This window comes from Setaria italica, chromosome I (genome assembly GCF_000263155.2).
Source record: "Setaria italica strain Yugu1 chromosome I, Setaria_italica_v2.0, whole genome shotgun sequence".
In the NCBI taxonomy this organism is placed as follows: Eukaryota; Viridiplantae; Streptophyta; class Magnoliopsida; order Poales; family Poaceae; genus Setaria; species Setaria italica.
Window position 1 is genome coordinate 38413150 of NC_028450.1, and position 17683 is coordinate 38430832.

General features: G+C 43.6%; 2 protein-coding genes across 2 annotated transcripts; one reads left to right on the forward strand and one right to left on the reverse strand.

Annotated features, from left to right (window-relative positions):
- The first annotated feature begins 954 nt into the window (after positions 1–954).
- Positions 955–2889, forward strand: LOC101785290 (50S ribosomal protein L29, chloroplastic). The gene is made up of 2 exons (XM_004953901.4): positions 955–1353; positions 2464–2889. Exons 1-2 carry the CDS (start codon positions 1012–1014, stop codon positions 2605–2607), a joined length of 486 nt encoding a protein of 161 aa, XP_004953958.1. The 5' UTR covers positions 955–1011; the 3' UTR covers positions 2608–2889.
- Positions 2890–5322: 2433 nt separating this feature from the next.
- LOC101785692 (transcription factor MYB16) lies at positions 5323–6821 on the reverse strand. Its single transcript, XM_004953902.3, has 3 exons — positions 6571–6821; positions 6350–6479; positions 5323–6258 (listed from the first exon to the last, which is right to left on the reverse strand). The coding sequence occupies exons 1-3, from the start codon at positions 6701–6703 to the stop codon at positions 5544–5546; spliced, it is 978 nt and encodes a 325-aa protein (XP_004953959.1). The 5' UTR covers positions 6704–6821; the 3' UTR covers positions 5323–5543.
- Positions 6822–17683: the final 10862 nt, after the last annotated feature.

The following is a 17683-nucleotide window of genomic DNA, read 5'->3' on the forward strand; positions in this document are numbered from 1 at the left end:
TGACAATTTGGTGCTACAATAACCATTGCTAATGATGGATTAATTAGGCTTAATAGATTCATCTCGCAAATTAGCCCAGGGGTTCTGCAATTAGTATGTTTAGTCCTCCTAATTAGCATTCGAACATCTGATATGATAGGGCTAAACTTTAACCCCTAGTATCCAAACATCCCCTTAAAAAGTTACATGTCTTTTTTTTTGACTCTTGGCTTCGTTGTCTGTCCTTTGAATAGGGAAGGTACGCATTGCGCTGCATCATCTCTGAAATCAATTCATAATTTTGTTTGAAAAGGAGCTGCATCTTACGTGGGGCTTTCTTTTCCTTTGCCAAGCTCGAAATAATGAATGGTTTTGTTTTAGGGATCTGATTTTAGGTTATCCCGCTTTTAAGGATATGACCTAGCAACATAGATTTTGCCATCTTTAGTGGTGTGCCACACAACATGGTGTGGCAAAGGAACTAGTAGTCACGGTGTGGCAAAGAACTAGTATGACTAATTCAGTTAGTAATGATGCATCCGGTGCCCAAAAGCATCGGTCCCACCTTAGGGCACAACCTGAAACTTTTTTGTTCCATATTGTTCACGATTAAAATTATGTTAAACATGAACATGTGCACATATTCTGGTTCACCCACCTTAGTTATGATAATATTAATTTTTTACATATTTAATATTAGAATTAAAATATATCAGATTATGCCTGGTTCTCTCTGTCCATCTCAGGTGAAATAGTATGGCATTTTATTTGGCATGGTTCTAACTGAACGGACTCTTCAACTTTGCCCTCTAACAACAAGATTTGATGTTCAAAATGTGCTCCGTTTGATTTACAAGTGTCATGGTTCAATTTCTAAGCACAACGAAGCTACTCTATGACAGCGGCCATGAGATCACGCTTCAAGATTGGTGCTAGCAACCCACCAAGAACAACCAGATAAACCCCATCATCATCCCCTTATCCTCGAGCCCAAACTGCGATAGCGAAAAACGCGAGCCCTGCGGAAGAACAATGGCGACAATGTCTCTCGCCGCGGCGTCGCCCCTCACCTCCACTCCCCGCGCCATCGGCGCACCCGCACCTCTCACGGCCTTCCTTGGCCTCCGCTCAGGTGTCGCTCAGGCTACGCGGTTCCCCGGACTGGCGATGTCATCGAAGCCGGCGGAGCCCCGCGCCGCGGCGGTGGTGGCGATGGCGAAGAGAGAGCAGGAGCTGGAGGAGATCCGGGGCATGACGACGGAGCAGCTGGAGGAGGAGGTTGTGGACCTCAAGGGGGAGCTCTTCCTGCTCCGCCTCAAGCGCTCCGCGCGCCAGGAGTTCAAGAACAGCGAGTTCTGCCGCATGCGCAAGAGGGTAATATTGCTCACTCCATTTGTTACCATTCGAAGTTTGTTTATGAAGTTATTGGCCTCATTTGGGAAATTAGCATCGATTGTCAGAAATGAGATAAGTTATGAATGACAAATTGATAGTTTATCTTGTCAAACGTTGGGTGCTTGGAGAGGTTTGCCCGATATATTCACTTGACAATCTGTCTTATTGAATTCTAATGTATGCTTCAGTGTTAAAGAGCTTATAATAAATCAATTCAAGGCTTCAGCGCAATGACATCAAGCTTATAATAAAGGGATTCCTGAATGGAACAGTTAGTATGACATCAAGCTGCTACTTCTCAATACTTGTAGTTACTTGCCACTTTGTGGGTGGAATATGAAGTATGAGCTGAAATATTACTGGTTTTACCTGTGATTTATAATGCCACCGTGGCAGCTCCAAAGCTCGTGTTTTGTGTTAGTTGGTTTCAAGGATATCTCAAAGCTTAATCTTTACATGCTTATATTACAATCTGCATTGAAAATGGCTAGACCTTTTTCTTTCCCCGAGGACATCTAAGCGCAGATAAAAGAATCGTGTTAGCCAGAAAATGGTAAGGAAGTCGTTCACTGTATACGAGATATACTTGCTTGGCATAGAAACATATGTCTTACAACAACATGACTAGGAACCATAATCATCACCTTCTTCAAACTTTCTTCACTGTGCTAGGTACCCACACCTAGAACAAACAATTCGCTGCAGATTAATCCATACCTCTGTTCCTCTAATCTGGCCTGATCAATAGAGCTAGCATTCACAAAAACATCAATCAAGTTAATACTGATCTTGCTACGAGATATACTTGCTTGGCATAGAAACATATGTCTTACAACAACATGACTAGGAACCATAATCATCACCTTCTTCAAACTTTCTTCACTGCGCTAGGTACCCACGCCTAGAACAAACAATTCGCTGCAGATTAATCCATACCTCTGTTCCTCTAATCTGGCCTGATCAATAGAGCTAGCATTCACAAAAACATCAATCAAGTTAATACTGATTTTGCACTTCCTATGCTTCTTTTTCCCAATTAGCCATTTATTTAGAATTATCTGTTTACTTATACTTTTATCTTTACTTCAGATTGCTCGTATGTTGACTGTGAAAAGAGAGCGGGAAATTGAGCAAGGAATCAACAAGAGATTGTCTAGGAAGCTTGATAGGCAATGGAAGAAGAGCATTGTGGTCAGACCACCACCATCTCTAAGGGAGAAAAAAGAGGAATAGAAAAGACCAAACGAGGGCAATCTGCAAAAGTCATTTCATGCGAGTGTAACAGGAAGGTTCCTTTGTAATTTCAACCCTTATTTCATTATTATGTATTCCGTATTAACATTCTGCTAAGTATTTCTATCTAAACCTGAATTTCGGCTGTTAGTCTCTTCTGTAAATTTTGATTTATTTAAATCTATGCTTCTATCTGTATTATCGATGTATTTTCTTATCTGCTTCACATATGAAACTGCCTTTAGAAGTGTATGCTATCAAGAAATTGAGAATGAGCAATCATATGCACCTGAAAGTACATGCTTTCTTAGTTTCTTGCCATGCTGAATAAAATCTGAGGGCTTTGATACCTTTATTTTAATGGCTAGAAAAGGTAGTTTCCAATATAGTTTCTGATCCTACCAGTTCATTATACTGCTGGTCTGTAACTCTATTGCTGGATTACAAGAATAACCTTGCCAACCTCCATCTTCAGAACATCCATTGGTGAGACTGATCATATAAGACCATTAGTTGTACAGTACTAGTTTACTACAGTTTCATCAGTGAAGCTTCAGACACCAGAGATTGGGAATGAACAATAGTTATGACTTGTGAATTATATTAGTTGTCCATAAGCATTCATTCTATATTAAAAAAAAGTGTCAACAAAACATAAGCAAATAATTGCACCTATGCTTACCTAACACCATAAAAACAGTTATTAAAAGTGAAAAAAGAGAGAATAGAACCATGTATGTTTGCTCAAAATTGGTACCTTTCATTTCAAAAAAAAAGGTAGCTTAACCTTTTAAGGAGGTAATTTGTTGGCATTTTCCTGTACGAAATAGCTGTAATTAGCAAGAGACATATACAAAACCCTTATCAATGAGACAATGGCTTTTATGCCATATGGTGCAAAGATTTCCATAGGTAACACAAAAACTTTATACAAACTAGAACTAGCAATGGGGCAGTAATAAAAAGGACAGGTTTAGAGGTGGTGAATGTCAGAACAATAGAACAAAACAACTCCATTATCTTCTGACTGATGCAAAACAAAGCTATGTTTACTGCTCTGCTGGTGAGAGCGATTTGGAATTTCGGACTCTAGTGTCAAAATCAATAGGTAGTGCAAATTACTAGAGCGATGCAACTCTCTGGTTGATATTGGCTTTTTTACCCATCTTCCTGTTATATATTTGTTTACATTGGTTCCAGATGGACAACTAGCAAATATCAAATTCCCTTTTCTTTTATCGAATGGGAAAATTAAATTCCTAACTAAAGGTTAAATAGAACAATATTTGTAAGACACAGGACCAGAATAAGATTACTACCACAAACTCCTTTCACATTCATGATCATGTTTGTAGAGTTATCCATGATTATTATGGTTTTATGTAGATTATCTTAGCACTTGTTGTCTTGTTGATAATTTGAATCAGGAAAGGAGGCTACTGTTTACATAAATCCTCTCTTTAAATCATGATCCTGAGCGGAAAAGGCGGGAAAGGCACCCATAGGAGCACGTTGCACTCTCTATCCTCACTGTCAATTATACACTGGGATTCATGCTGGGCTATTTGAAATACTGAATATTGTAGGAATACTAAGAGCTGAGCTATTTGAAATATTAAAGCATGGTACGGAGTGACCTGGATGAGTTTGTCTTATGTGCATTTTTCTTTCCCAGTTCCAATCACTCTGTGCCTCCATGTTAGTTTTCTTCAGTGACATGGGAAGCTTAATGCGGTGTCTAACCTATGGCATCACAAATTAGTTAGAGCCTTGGTTTTCTCCTTGTTCCAGATGTCCTCAACTGTATGACAATTGAACCAAAATGTATTCACAACTTTATACCCAAAAAGCTTATGCATCGATCTTTTTAATAGGAAAAAAGACCTTGTAATTGATACATGTCAGTGTCAGGTAAAGCCATGCTGTTATTGGTAGAGATTTAAAATGAGTTTGTTAACGCTAGCCGTCAATATCTTGGAGGAAAAGGCATCAACTCTTACCTGCTCATAAGAAAGCATAGCATTTGAAAAGGAAACTAATCTGTAAATAGTTTGAAGCTGCAGGATGTTCGATCTCTGACAAGGACATAGGACAACTGACTAAGGAAAAACACTAGTAGTGCTTCAGAAAAGCTTATGATTGATGCATGATTAGTGTAATTAAATATTATTAGTGACAGCAGTGTATGTTTTAGCTGTTTGGATCCTTCCTATCAGCACTACTTGCTTTCTGTCGCTCTTTGGATACAGCAGGTTTCAGTCAACTCCCGGTAACTGCCTGGGAAGACAAGTTTCTTTCTCAGAGTGTAGCATATAGACGTTTTCTTCTATTATGGATCACTTCGTACCATTTCTTCAAGAGAACACTCACAACTTGAATAGAACACAAGCTTATCTTCGGAAAAGAAGACTGGTCTGAAAAATATGTTGTTTGCTGGTAATGGCAAATTCTTAATGATTTGAGTCTGTTCTAGAATATGATTTCTGAGTTTAACATTTTTTTTCCTTCTAAATTCCATTTGTTCTAACTTCTAAAATCTGCAAGTGCACAATTCTTCAACTAATATGCATTGCTCATATATATGATCACCATGCCGCATGCAATTACTATTTTCATGCCTAACAATCATATGATATGACACACATTGGCACTATATATTGTTTAGGATTTACAAAGCACCTGAGTCTGAGTGGGTTGCAGAGAACATTTAAAGTCTTGCAAAAAAGGGCATGGAGAATCCAACCCTGCAAAATTTATATAAAAGTTGTATATTTACAAGTGTTCGGTGTATAGTTTATATGCATAGGAGCATGCATTTGCACTCAAACTGAGACTCACACCAGAATACGGCACAAAAATAGCGGTAGGAAAGGAAGAAAACTAAAACTGAAAAAGCAAACCATAGAGTAACACAGACACACACACCAGACCAGAATTCATACAAACTCGCTCAAGAACTGTTCATCAAACAACTCAGGCCAACTCGGGAATTGAATGCTGCTACCATCACAGCTTGAGGCGCTGCAAGCATCGCCGAAGTTGGAAATGGGGAAGTCGGTGAGCGGTGGAAGGGAGTTTTCTGACAGCAGCAGCGTTTTAGGGGTTTCATTCTCCCCCTCAACGCTACTCTTTGGAGTGAAGTCCGAGTTCTGGTTGGCATCGTTGCTGGTGGGCTGCTCAGAGAAAGAGTTAGGAATTTGTATGTCAGGCAGTTGTCCAGCTACTATGTCTTGGCCACTGATACTCTCCAGGAAACTCGGAGAAGGCAACGAAGACAAGGAAGACATCTGCGGAGGACTCAGGAGGCCAATTTGCTCCAGGTCGGGGATGGTGTTGATGCTGCTGGAACTGGGATTAGTGGCAATGGATGCTGCAGACTGGATCAGGTTCTGCAGGCACTGGAGCTTTGCAGCCTGGACTGCCTCAACCTGCAGCCTTGCGGCGTGGTCGTCCCATGGACGCTGCTCCACAAGCTGGCGGAGGTTGGCCAGCGCAATGAGTTGAGGCAGCGCAGCAAAGAAGTCGGTCCTTGGCCTGTGCGTCATCGGGTCGAAGCCCATCTGGATCAGCTTCTTCTTCAGGTGAGTGTTCCAGAAATTCTTGATCTCGTTGTCGGTCCGCCCAGGCAGGTGCTTTGCAATGGCTGACCACCTGGTTTGGCCATGGCAACAGTTTACACTGGATTAGACTAGTGAGATGCTGGACATGCTAGAGATGCATGTTAGCCGGTAAGGTGCAGTACTTGTTGCCAAGGACGGAGTGGAGCCGGAGGATGGTTTGTTCTTCTTCTTGGGTGAACTTCCCTCTCTTGATGTCTGGCCTGAGGTAGTTGGTCCATCTCAGCCTGCAGCTCTTGCCACACCTATTGAGCCCTGCAAGAACAAATCAGATCGATGAGCTACATTTTTCATGGAAGCAATCTACTGTTTTGCGCAGAGAGAAGAGGAAGTTTGCGCCGCATACCAGCAAGCTTCGGCAGTGCTCTCCAGCTCCCATGGCCGTGCTTCTGGATGTACTCCATGAGCTTCTCGTCTTCTTCAGGGGTCCAGGGGCCCTTCTTGAGGCCATTCTCATCACAGCAAGGAGACCTTCCCATTGATAGGTGAGATGGGACTTGGGTAGGGTGGTGCAGTTGGGAAGGAGGGAGACAACCTGCCTGCTGCCTCCCTTTGGCCCTTGAAGCTCCCTGTTTCTTTGCTGGCTGGTCACCAGAACACAGCTTCCGGTATATAAAGACTCGGAAATCTCTGTTTCCTAAACCCAGGTTAAACATAGTTTATACAAGTAGAAATGACTAATCTGCCCTTGGTCATTTGAGTATGCCGACGTGCACGTCCGTCGTAGAAAGGGCAGTGGTCTTGGTGTCCACACTAAAATATAAGGATCCTTGATCCTTTGCTGACTTGTCCTGGGTGTGCTTGCTAGGTTGCTAGACAGTGCTACTTGGCTTAGCAATCTCAGTCTCATAGAGGCCACCTTAATAGTTGTATTATATTTACAATATTTCTTCTAAGATCACCATTAATTAGTTCAGCTCAGCATGATCTTGAGATTTATCATATCTCAGTCTCTTCAGACAAATTGTCAGGGCTGTTACTCCAGAAAGCACATAGATTGCAGGGCGCACCGCACAATTTCAACAACTCCTAGTACACATTTATATGAGAGTCTTAGATTATCCAAGTATTAGTTGGTTTTCGTTTTGAAAACAAGCCATATCTGCTTCAAAAGTTCGTACATATTGTATTTGGAACAGGTTGGTACCTGGTAGCACATCAAATAAAGCTACAGGATCACACGAAATATACCATTTGCATGTCAACATGTATATTCCTGAATGTCATCGTACAGAGTCTTAGATTTTTTTTTTCCTCAAGTGAGGGAAGTACAGGTGATATTGCCACCTATGCATACATTGTATCTCGCCAAAGAACCTAAGAAAAATATGGTGGAAGGATTCCAAGTGATGAGAGTGTACAGCTGGAATTGCGTATGCAGAAGCTTGACTTCAGCTTGTTCTTGCAGCCCAAGAGTAAATGCCTCGATTAGGTAGGTGGAGCACTGTTCTGTGATTGCTGCATTTCGTAGTTACCTAGTCCTATGGTGGGAATGGAACGTCTGAACATGGTTCTAGAAGAATGGAACCACATGTTCAGAGTCTTCAGAGTGCAGAGGGTACATGCATGACTACTCAGCTTGAGCTCATGATGTGAGTGAAGAAGTTGGTTGGGAAAAAAAAGAGTCAAATCCCAACATCAAAATTTTGGATTTAGGGAAATGATCCATCATTTGCCTGTTGACCTTCACCAATCTCTTTGCAATGCATAGCTTGCAGCATCTTGAGGGAGCAGACATGGTATGTATCGGAACACTTGCACTACTGAATCTAGATATGTATATGTGTAAACATACTAACATCACACTGGATCTAGCTAGCACTCCATGATCTGTAGTATATGACACTTGCAAAAGGTCCTAATAAATATGCAGCAACTTCAGCATATATATCCACTTTCTGGAACCCTACATGATTGACAAATCAGGTCGCTGAACTGCAACCAAACTTTATATCTGAAAAGCGGCGTGTGAGGCCCAGGTCCCGCGATGATAGATTCGCTCGCATTGCTCTAACAACTGCACGGAGATCAAGCAAAAATACTCTGCAGCTGGGATCCTTAGCCTGAAAAGGAAGTATTGCCTGTGGCTGTGTATGGCTGCCAGTAATCTATACTGCACTCTTATCTCCTGCTCCATAGCCCACAGGCCACAGCAATGAAGGGTGGGGGTAACACTCTTATCTCCTGCTCCATAGCCCACAGGCCACAGCAATGGAGGGTCACCTAAGCCTTCCTTTCAACGCCGTGATTGTAAGATTATTAGTTTCTTCTCCTCCTGCGACTTTTTGGCGGCTTGCACGCAGGTTCGATGCGATGAATTCCACGTGCTTGGCGACGTGGGGCCGGGGCGAGATGCCTCCCCATGCACGCAAACGTGAGGGACGTGAGCATGGGAGTGGGGAAAGGGCGCGGTCGTCGTCACCTCTTCCTCCTGCCTGCCCGCCCGCCTGCTCCCCGTGGCCCCGTTATATATTAGTAGCAGAAATACCCGTAGCGACATCCTTACTTACTCTCATACTATTATTCGCTTATTCATGATATGTTGGCTTCGCTTTATAATATGTTGGTGCGTTGTCTCTAGTAGTCCTCTCTTTGCAAATATAGTAGTAGAAGATATTTGTGAGTGGTTTGATGCTACCTGTTTATTACGTAGGACCCACACATGGAACTCGTGTGTTCCAACGGAAGCGGGGGCGAGCATAGCTTTGAGTGGCGTACCGCCGTTCGGAGTCCTATTGCCGCGGTAGAAGACGACCTACGATGGGAGCGGTGTCAAGATGTATGACGATGACGGCGCAACCGTTGTTGGGCTCCGTAAATAGAAACAGAGCTAAGGATGGGAATGATTAAGTTTGAAGGCTATATTTTTTTAATACAAACTTTTGTATACGATCTCGGATGAATACAAACTTTATATAAAAATTGTAGAGCTCGATGAGATTTTAAACTTTGTAGTTGACAACTTTTTCATTTGAGATCGTTTAGTAGTTCAAAAATGTGTTATAAGTTCGGAGAAGAAACACATTTGCCACGTCATCAATTTACAACTCCGAACTCTCCTCCTACCCTTCCCTCTCAACTAGCCAACCTTATTTCCTCCCTCTCTCTCTTCTCTCCCACCTCTCCGGCGCACCCCGTGGAGGAGCCCTGGCGGCCGGCATGGCCACCTCAGCCCGACGTCGGCGGCAGAGGCAGCAGGCGCAGCAGCCACCCCAGCCCCTTTTTGCAAAATCGTCAAGACATATTCCGAATTGCAGGTTGATTATGAAAAAGTTGAGAGGCTTTTTTGCAAAATAATTATAGAGCGGTTGGAAGAAACAACCATACTACGTATAGAAACAAAACGCGCGGTAAGGATTGATTAGCGTTTCCACGTCCCTTTCAGGGTGTCTCTCGGCTCCTGACAGCGCCGTTCTTCATCATATCTCATGTTATTGATGATCCTAGTAAAGCTATAGCGTCGTTGGATTTCGCCGAGAATTTATACTGTTGAGGTTTATAGTGATATTTCATTCCCGAAGATTTTGCCAGACCCCAGCAGAACAATATATCGTGTATTTTTTTTCAGGTTTCAGAAATTTTACCTTTTTTTACTGGTTTAATTTATGCTCTGCTTTGGTTTGAAATTTGAATTACTTTCCACAGACATGTAGTAGGACAATGGTGCTTGACTGTGATGATTGTTTTGCAGGACCGTTGAATTATAAACGCAGCGAATCCGACTCGAGGTTGTTTGATCTGGTCCTGCCAACTTTTTCAATGCAAGCTCTCCTTATCAAAATGGCATGCATCGTCCACTTGTATAGCGACTAGTTTTTATTATGAGTTGTGTCATGAGGTGATTGCTTATGAATTTACTCGTGCCTAGTTATTGTCATTTGCATGTGTCATCCTAAGTCAGTATACCAACATACATGCGTATATACAATTCTTCGTCTACACATCTGAACCGTTATGGGTGCTACTTATCCATGCATGTTTCTTACTTGATGATGTTTTCTGCATCAGCTTCATAAGGTTGACTAGAATTTTGTTGCCGGCTTGCAGCTCAACCGTTTTACATCTGAATTTAAAATACATAGTGTAGTTTATATCTGAACCCACAATACATAATAGCACAGTGCTACTTGTACTCTCTCATGCTGAAGACTTGGGCAAATACATAAGTTTTGACATATTAATTAAATGTATCTAGCTATATGTAGCAGTAGTCAAGGGGTTACTAAAATCTGATTACCAGAGCTTTCATGGAGGGATGGGCCAGAGAAGACAAGCACCTAATCTACCGAATAATTCTCCAGCAGCACGTAGAAAAACTACTGTCAGCGTTAATGCAGCCTAAGTTAAAATAATTAAGAGTAGCCAGGGTTAACAAAAACGATAGCAGCCAGGCCCGTACATTAGGTGGCGCAAGTGGCGCGATCGCACCGGGCCACCAATTTTGAGAGGCCACCCTAAGCAACAATTAGCCCACTAAAATATATATATATGTTACAATCCAGCACGTCAAGCCAGTCAAGTCAATAGCTCATAACCTAGACGATCAAATCAGGCATTTACAAAAAAGAGTCTCTAGTCATGACGTCTCACCTTCAATCGGCAACTACGGCACGAGGCTGATGCGGATGCAGATGCAATCAGCATTTAGTGAAATTGCAACTTAGCATGAGCTTGCGAGGCATTAATGATTACGGTAATTACATTGTGAAGTATAACTATATTTTTCTTATTTGTATCTTCGAAATATGGGGCCCAGTTTGTGTTTGCACCGGGGCCACCTAAACTTAGGTACGGGCCTGGCAGCCATGCATATATGTGTGCTTCCCCTGATAAGTTCAAATAGGAGCTAAAGATTCTTAGATCTCTGCACGAGTCATGCGAGGTACAACACATAGCGGACGGCCTCAAATTCTCACCAACTCGCCCTCCCATAGGCCACATACTTTAATTCGTGATCTGCTGATATCTTCGCTGACGCTGGATTGGCTGCTACTAGATGAATTCAACCATGTTGTGCTTTAAAAACAATGATAGCTTTAGCAGACAGTTCTTGCAAGTGCTCATTCATGTGTCGATGTCGTAGGACCTTGCTGTATGGCAGCTAGGATCTAAGGTTGGAGTAGTTAGGCGAAAGTTGGGGCCTGATTTGTGAGAGACAGTGAGTTTTATGGATACAGACTGAGAGATTATCTGTCCAGAGGATCAGATCATATATTGCCAAAATCCGTAAATGGAGGGGAGTTCCAGATCAGGTAATTGCCTAGTTTCAGATATCAAATGGAAATTCAGAATTTCACATAATGGCATCACCAAATTTAAGAAATGGGAATTCAGAGTTTGAGCTTATGGCATTGCCAGATTTCAGAGATGGAAGTCCAGAGTTTCAAAGCCTTGTATAGTAGCCTCATCACTGATACAGCTGTGTACAAGCCACAGATGGGTAGCTGAACAGTGAGCAGACACGGTTGCTTGCAACGCACACCTGTTTCATGGCGGTAGAAAGGGTAGTTTCTTTCACCATGTAAACTGGAGCAAGCAAGTGATGACACCCCCTTTGACATATGCGAGGGAGTTGGTGCAGGCAGCGACCAAGAACTTCCAACAATTTATTAGCTTCCATCCGGAACATCCTTTTTCTGATGACGAGCTTTGCCCACATCGACACTCTTGAAGATAGCAGTCTCGTCATCGTCAGAAGCAGACAAATGCCTCAGACCATGCTCACTTTGAGGTTAAACCACAATGAGTGCGTGTGTGGTGTGTGCACCCAAAAGGGTATGGAAATGCCATCTTTGATGGTTAGACACACATGTACCAACCTTCCTTTTTAAAGTTCTGGTCCTTGTGTCTCCCGGCTACTACTGCTCATCTCAAGTAAGAATTCTGCATAGCTTTTTAATATTGTCCTCCTGATTTTCTGATTTCTAGCTAGTCATTTCTAGCTACATAAGGAGAGAATTTGTTCGTTGAATCTACGGACTATTTTACTCAAGTCGTTTGTATTTGGAATGATTTACTACTGGTGAACGCTAAGGGCTTCAAATTGTTCACAAGACTGGATAAATGTAACTAGACACAACACAAAAAATCTGCATCGTTTTGCACGGCATGTTGTCCTACATAAGATTTCAGAGTTTGCCTGGCAGGCATCTGCTTTAGGTGTATAAATGCACAATGCCAGGAGCAACAGAGCCAGATAGGACAACAAAAGGGGACAAACACAAGGAGATGGAGGATTCTTGGTCCCCAATTTTCCTCGACTGATGTCTTGCGCGACTTGTCTCCTTTGTTCACTGTGAATGAAATTGCATCACTTGCCACTGACAACAAGTTAAGCGAATAGGATAAAGCTGCGCTTGCTATCTGAAACGAAAGGCAGCTTCTGATACCTTTTCCTGGTCCTCAATAGAGGCTCCATTCCTTGTTGAAGGTTGAAGCTACTGCCCATGCATGAAACTATTAACATGTAGACAATTCCAGGAAATGATTATCTTGTCCACTTGCAGGTATTCTGATGTCACCGATCTTCGGCGACAGAAAGTCTGCCCATCATGTCCAACTGAAAGATGTTTGCTTATGGACATGGGTTTCTAACTGTGCCATAGGATATTATTTCAGTGAACCATCTGTCTGGGTACGGTCTGTTGATGCAATCAGGTTGATGAAATGCAGTAACAGATAAACTGTTCTTTAATATTGTTGCTCGTTTACGGTTTAAAGATACGGGGTCAGGTAAAATTCAGCAGGTACAAAATGCAGTGCATTGGCGTCAATTTACATATGGATCATGATTAGGTTGCAAATGGTCATAAGATTAAGACCTGTTCATATTAATACTTTGTTACGCTATCCTGATAAATAGCCAAAAAAAAATGTATATGAAGAAAGTAAGACCATATCACACTTATCTATCAGGGATCAACGATCTCAGTAAACTATTGTATCCAACAACTGTCTACTGCTATAATATATACCATGGCCTGTAGGAACATGCAAATCCAATGCTAATTCCATCCGATCTGTACTGCTTAAACATCGACAATAACAGGCGAAGTTAAGGGGAGCTTTCCTTCATGATTAGTTCAACCCCATCTTCCTTAGTGGTTGTGACTTAAGGCCTTCACTGTCCAAATCACTCACTGGTTGAGTCGTGAGCACGAGTCCATCACATTATAAGAGCTTCAGTGTCCTATGTGTACTAGAGACAACTGAATATGGACGTAGCTTCGTCTAAACAAAACTGAAAAGGACATTTCTCAGTCTGAAACAAGTGAAGGCACGCGTATTTGTTTTCTCTTATACCACTCTAGAAATGTTTTGGAGACAATGAGTGGTATGGATATCTAACATGTTTGCTTTTTGTAAGTGCACATTGCAGGATGACTGAAAAGATGCCATCATAAGATTTTAGAGCAAATGCTGAATATGGATGAGTATGGGTTCTACAGCCACTACAGGTCTACAGTTTAAGTGAGAGCAGCACACAATTTTCAGTTCTTCTTCATTTGAAATTTTGAATACCGAGCCCATCACATTTCAGAACTGTGTTTATTTTGTCCGCAAAAATCATGCGGATGACACCTCGTCCTAGCTGTTAAAATGTTGCTTTCCTATAGCTCTAGAGATGCAGATAGGCCCATAAGGCGTGTTCCCCTTTTGGCGATGGACAGGTGGCATCTCCGCCAGAGTTTTTCCCAACTGTAATGTCCTACTTCTCAGGAAAGCGAGCCCTGCCTGCCTGATTTCACTCGCTGTCGACACTGCCCGGCGCCACACTGTGGTGCCTGTTTAAACTGATATCAGTCGCTATCCTCGCTGCAACTGCTACGCTCTGACTGCATCGTAGCCCACTTGCTACAGATAACAATAGAACCGGACCTAACTCTTGTCAATCCTGCTGCTTTATTCGGTAACTGGCTGCGGTTTAACTCTTCTAATATGTACCTTTTGCGCTCTCAGTGAAACGATCCAAATTTCCATTTCTAAGAATTCAAATCTACGCACTTCCATGATAGTCCTAGAAAGACTATCACGTGCGAACACCTATCTCAGATAGTACAAATCCATACCAACACAGAAGTATAGAGTAGCAACAGAGTAATATTATCATAAATATCGAGTACAACACTTTAGCACATGCCGGTACAAGTCCATCAGGATTGAATCATGGAAGATAAAACATCTACGCAACGGAAATATGAGCTATGGTGAACACCATCTCCAGAGGCGACTTGAGCGAGGGACCATCCCTAGTCTTCCCATCCGTCATTGTCGAAGTCGTAGTCGGACTCCGATCCTGAAAAGCCACCATCTACCCAAGAAGCGGGTAGGCCATGTCAACTCGCAATAGCAGCAAGCCAAAGAAACAGGAAAATAACACTATATGCATGGATAAACTTATATATAGTTGTAGAGGTTTATGCAGCAGCAGCGGCAGCAATCAAGGATGCATCAAAACAATACCATCTCCGAGGTCAACACCTCATATCAAGGAAGTCATCACGAACCACCAGATCCTTCACCCAAGAATCCAGCACCCAAACACACTAGGTGATGTGAGAGCTCCTGTTGACGCTAAAAGTCGGACGATGATTCCGACTCCTGCGTCGGACACACGACCCGGGAGAATCTGCTTAGCTCCTGTTCGGGTTATTGCCCTAGTGCGGTTTACGCGGCGTGCTAGTCAATCTGACCTGTTGATTGACAAAGAAGAAAAAATATCAAATCCCAAAGATTCGATCGGCTGAAATTCCGATCTATTCCGAAAGATGTATCAGCGAATCGGCTGATTTAGTGTAAGGATGACTGGCTATGAAACTGCCGACAACCACGTGGCAATTGTAAAACAAACTACTGGAGTAACCTAAACAATGCTACAGGGACAACACTTGGAATAGATCTACTCGGCTGTACTATAATAAACAAAATGTTGATATAGTCGACAGTTCGTGTCTCAAGCTGGATAACTGCTGATAAAAACTAAAATAATAGGTAAAACCTAGAATATAATTCTAGTAAATATCGATAACTAGTGAATAAATCTAAACGAAACAATAGCGGTGCGCCCGAAGTTAAAGCTTAGATATTACTCGATACGCGAAACTTACAAATTGGCCAGAGGTCGTGTTGATGCAGTCCTACCAACTCGCACGAACTCGTGAAAAGAAAAAGGATTTGGCAAAGTCGCCGACTTGAAAGTAAAGTTACGTGAAAAAGTAGATTTGTATTTATGATTATTGTGTTGTTTTATAAGCCTTACGAGGCACCTATTTATACCCTGCTACAACTGATTCCCTAACCGACTATGATTTTATCTCTAATTCAAAATAACAAATATTTACATACGGATATAACTCGCATCGGAGTCGAACACTAATCAACTTTTCTATGGGCCAATCCCCGCCTTCATCTTGTCACCGCCTTGGCCCATTCAGGCCCATATCGGCCAAGCTGCTCTGGCTCCTAATCGGTTAGTCCTCATCGACTCCCTCAGCTAATCGACCGAAACACTGTAGCTCTATCGGCCGATTCCCCCAGCCACAGCTTCTTGCTTATCCACATCAGCCACTTTTTCTCTTCTTGATGCTAACCCTAACACGTATCAAAAACCGACGTCAACAGCTCTCTCCCTCACATCTCAACAACAAACGCCGGCCTGTCTAAAAAAAGGAAGGTCGAATAATAGTATAAGTTTAGTAAGAAGTAGCAGTAGTCAACAGTACTATCCACAACCAGTGGATACAGACTATAATTATAGGTTTATACACGCTGTAGAGGTTGTACAACTGTACCCGCACGGACGGAGCCTGAGCGGTAGCGATCTGTCCAAACCCCACCTAACAGCTGGAGCCCTGGTAAGTGGGTAGTACTCTCCTGTTTCCTCGAGTCTGGAACCATCCTCAATTGCAGGGCACGCCGTCACCAGTTGAGGTCCTCGAAGCTGTGAAACCTACCCACACCGGGGTGCAGTCTGGTCAGAGCAGGTTAATGCCTCGAATTCCTTACACTGATCCTCCAATCTGCCTATAGGATGAGCACTATCCACCACTAGTCTCAGACCGAACCCTACCCATAACAAGGCGAACGGTATGTACAAAAATAGATACTTTGACTAGTGGTAAACTGACTCGGTCCTTAAGGGTCGAGAGCGAGCACTTAACTCCACAATTATGTGCCGAAGCACCTGCAACGTACAAGTACGCTACCTGCTCCTCAGTGTCAAACAAGGTACCCGCCACACGCACAAGGGGGTGGAGAGATATGGCGCAATATAAATTAATCAACATTACATCTAGATGAAAACTTCAAGAAAACCAAATTTAGAAGATCCAAATAACATCAACCAAGCTACAAATAGCACGGGCTCAATTTTATAAATTTAATGCAACTGGTTTCATATTTTTCGGAGTTCAAATGAATTAGTTATGATTTTTTAAAGATTAAAAATTTATTTAATTAATTTCGGAAAAAAAAATAATTAGGGTGACATGTGTCAGCTTCCGGTTGTGCCACATGGCAGCACGGGAGGTGCCACGCGTCGGCTGACGTTAGCGTTGACCTATCAACGGTCAACGTTGACTTGGTCGATCATCGGTCAACTACGCCCCACCGATCGGCTGGTGGGCCCCACTAGTCAATTGGCCCCTTTGTTTGTTAGTGGGCCTCACGAGTGGGCCTGGTCCTTTGACACGTCAGCGTCACGTGGCTCCATGTGGTCATACTATCCTACGTGGCACTGCCACGTGGCGCACACGTGGTTACACGGGGTTAGTCGGGATCCAGTGTGCCCGTCGAATCCCGTGTGCCGCACGCGTGGGGTTGCACGTGTGGCATGCGCGCAATTGGTTGCGGCGCGGCGAGCGACAGCGGCGCGATGGCGCGGCGAAGGGCGGCGGCCACGACGTCGCGGCACAACGCAACGTTGCAGCGCGACGTGGCGGCGGCCGGCCAAAGGCTCGTGCCTTTGGCCGCAATGAGGCAGGGTACGGTGGTGGTCGGCTAGAGGCACCAAGGGGAGAAAGGAAGAGAAAAAGGGCGGCGGCACTCATGGTGAGGCGGGGGAGATGAGGGACGCCAGCGTGGTGAAGGCTCGCGGAACGACGGTGGCTTCCTTAGCGACGGTGACGGCAACTCCTTCTCCTTGGGCGGTGACAAGGCAGCTCCGACTCCTCCTTCCCGGCACGGTGCGGCCTCCTCCTCTTTCTCTCTTCTTTCCCTTTCTCTTCTCTTCTCCTCCCCTCTTCCTTCCTCCTCTTCTCTCAACTGGCGGTGGCGGCACAGGGAGACTCTGGGTGGATGGGTGAGGCCTTCCAGCCGGGGGTATTTATAGTCCTCGGCCGAGGCTAGGGCTACGGCGCGGGCGCGAGCATGCGCAGCCATCCATCCTTGGCATCCGCACCTGAGGGTGGCGTGGCGGCCATCCAACGGCCTGGACGCTAGGGTTTGGGGCACGGCTGGCG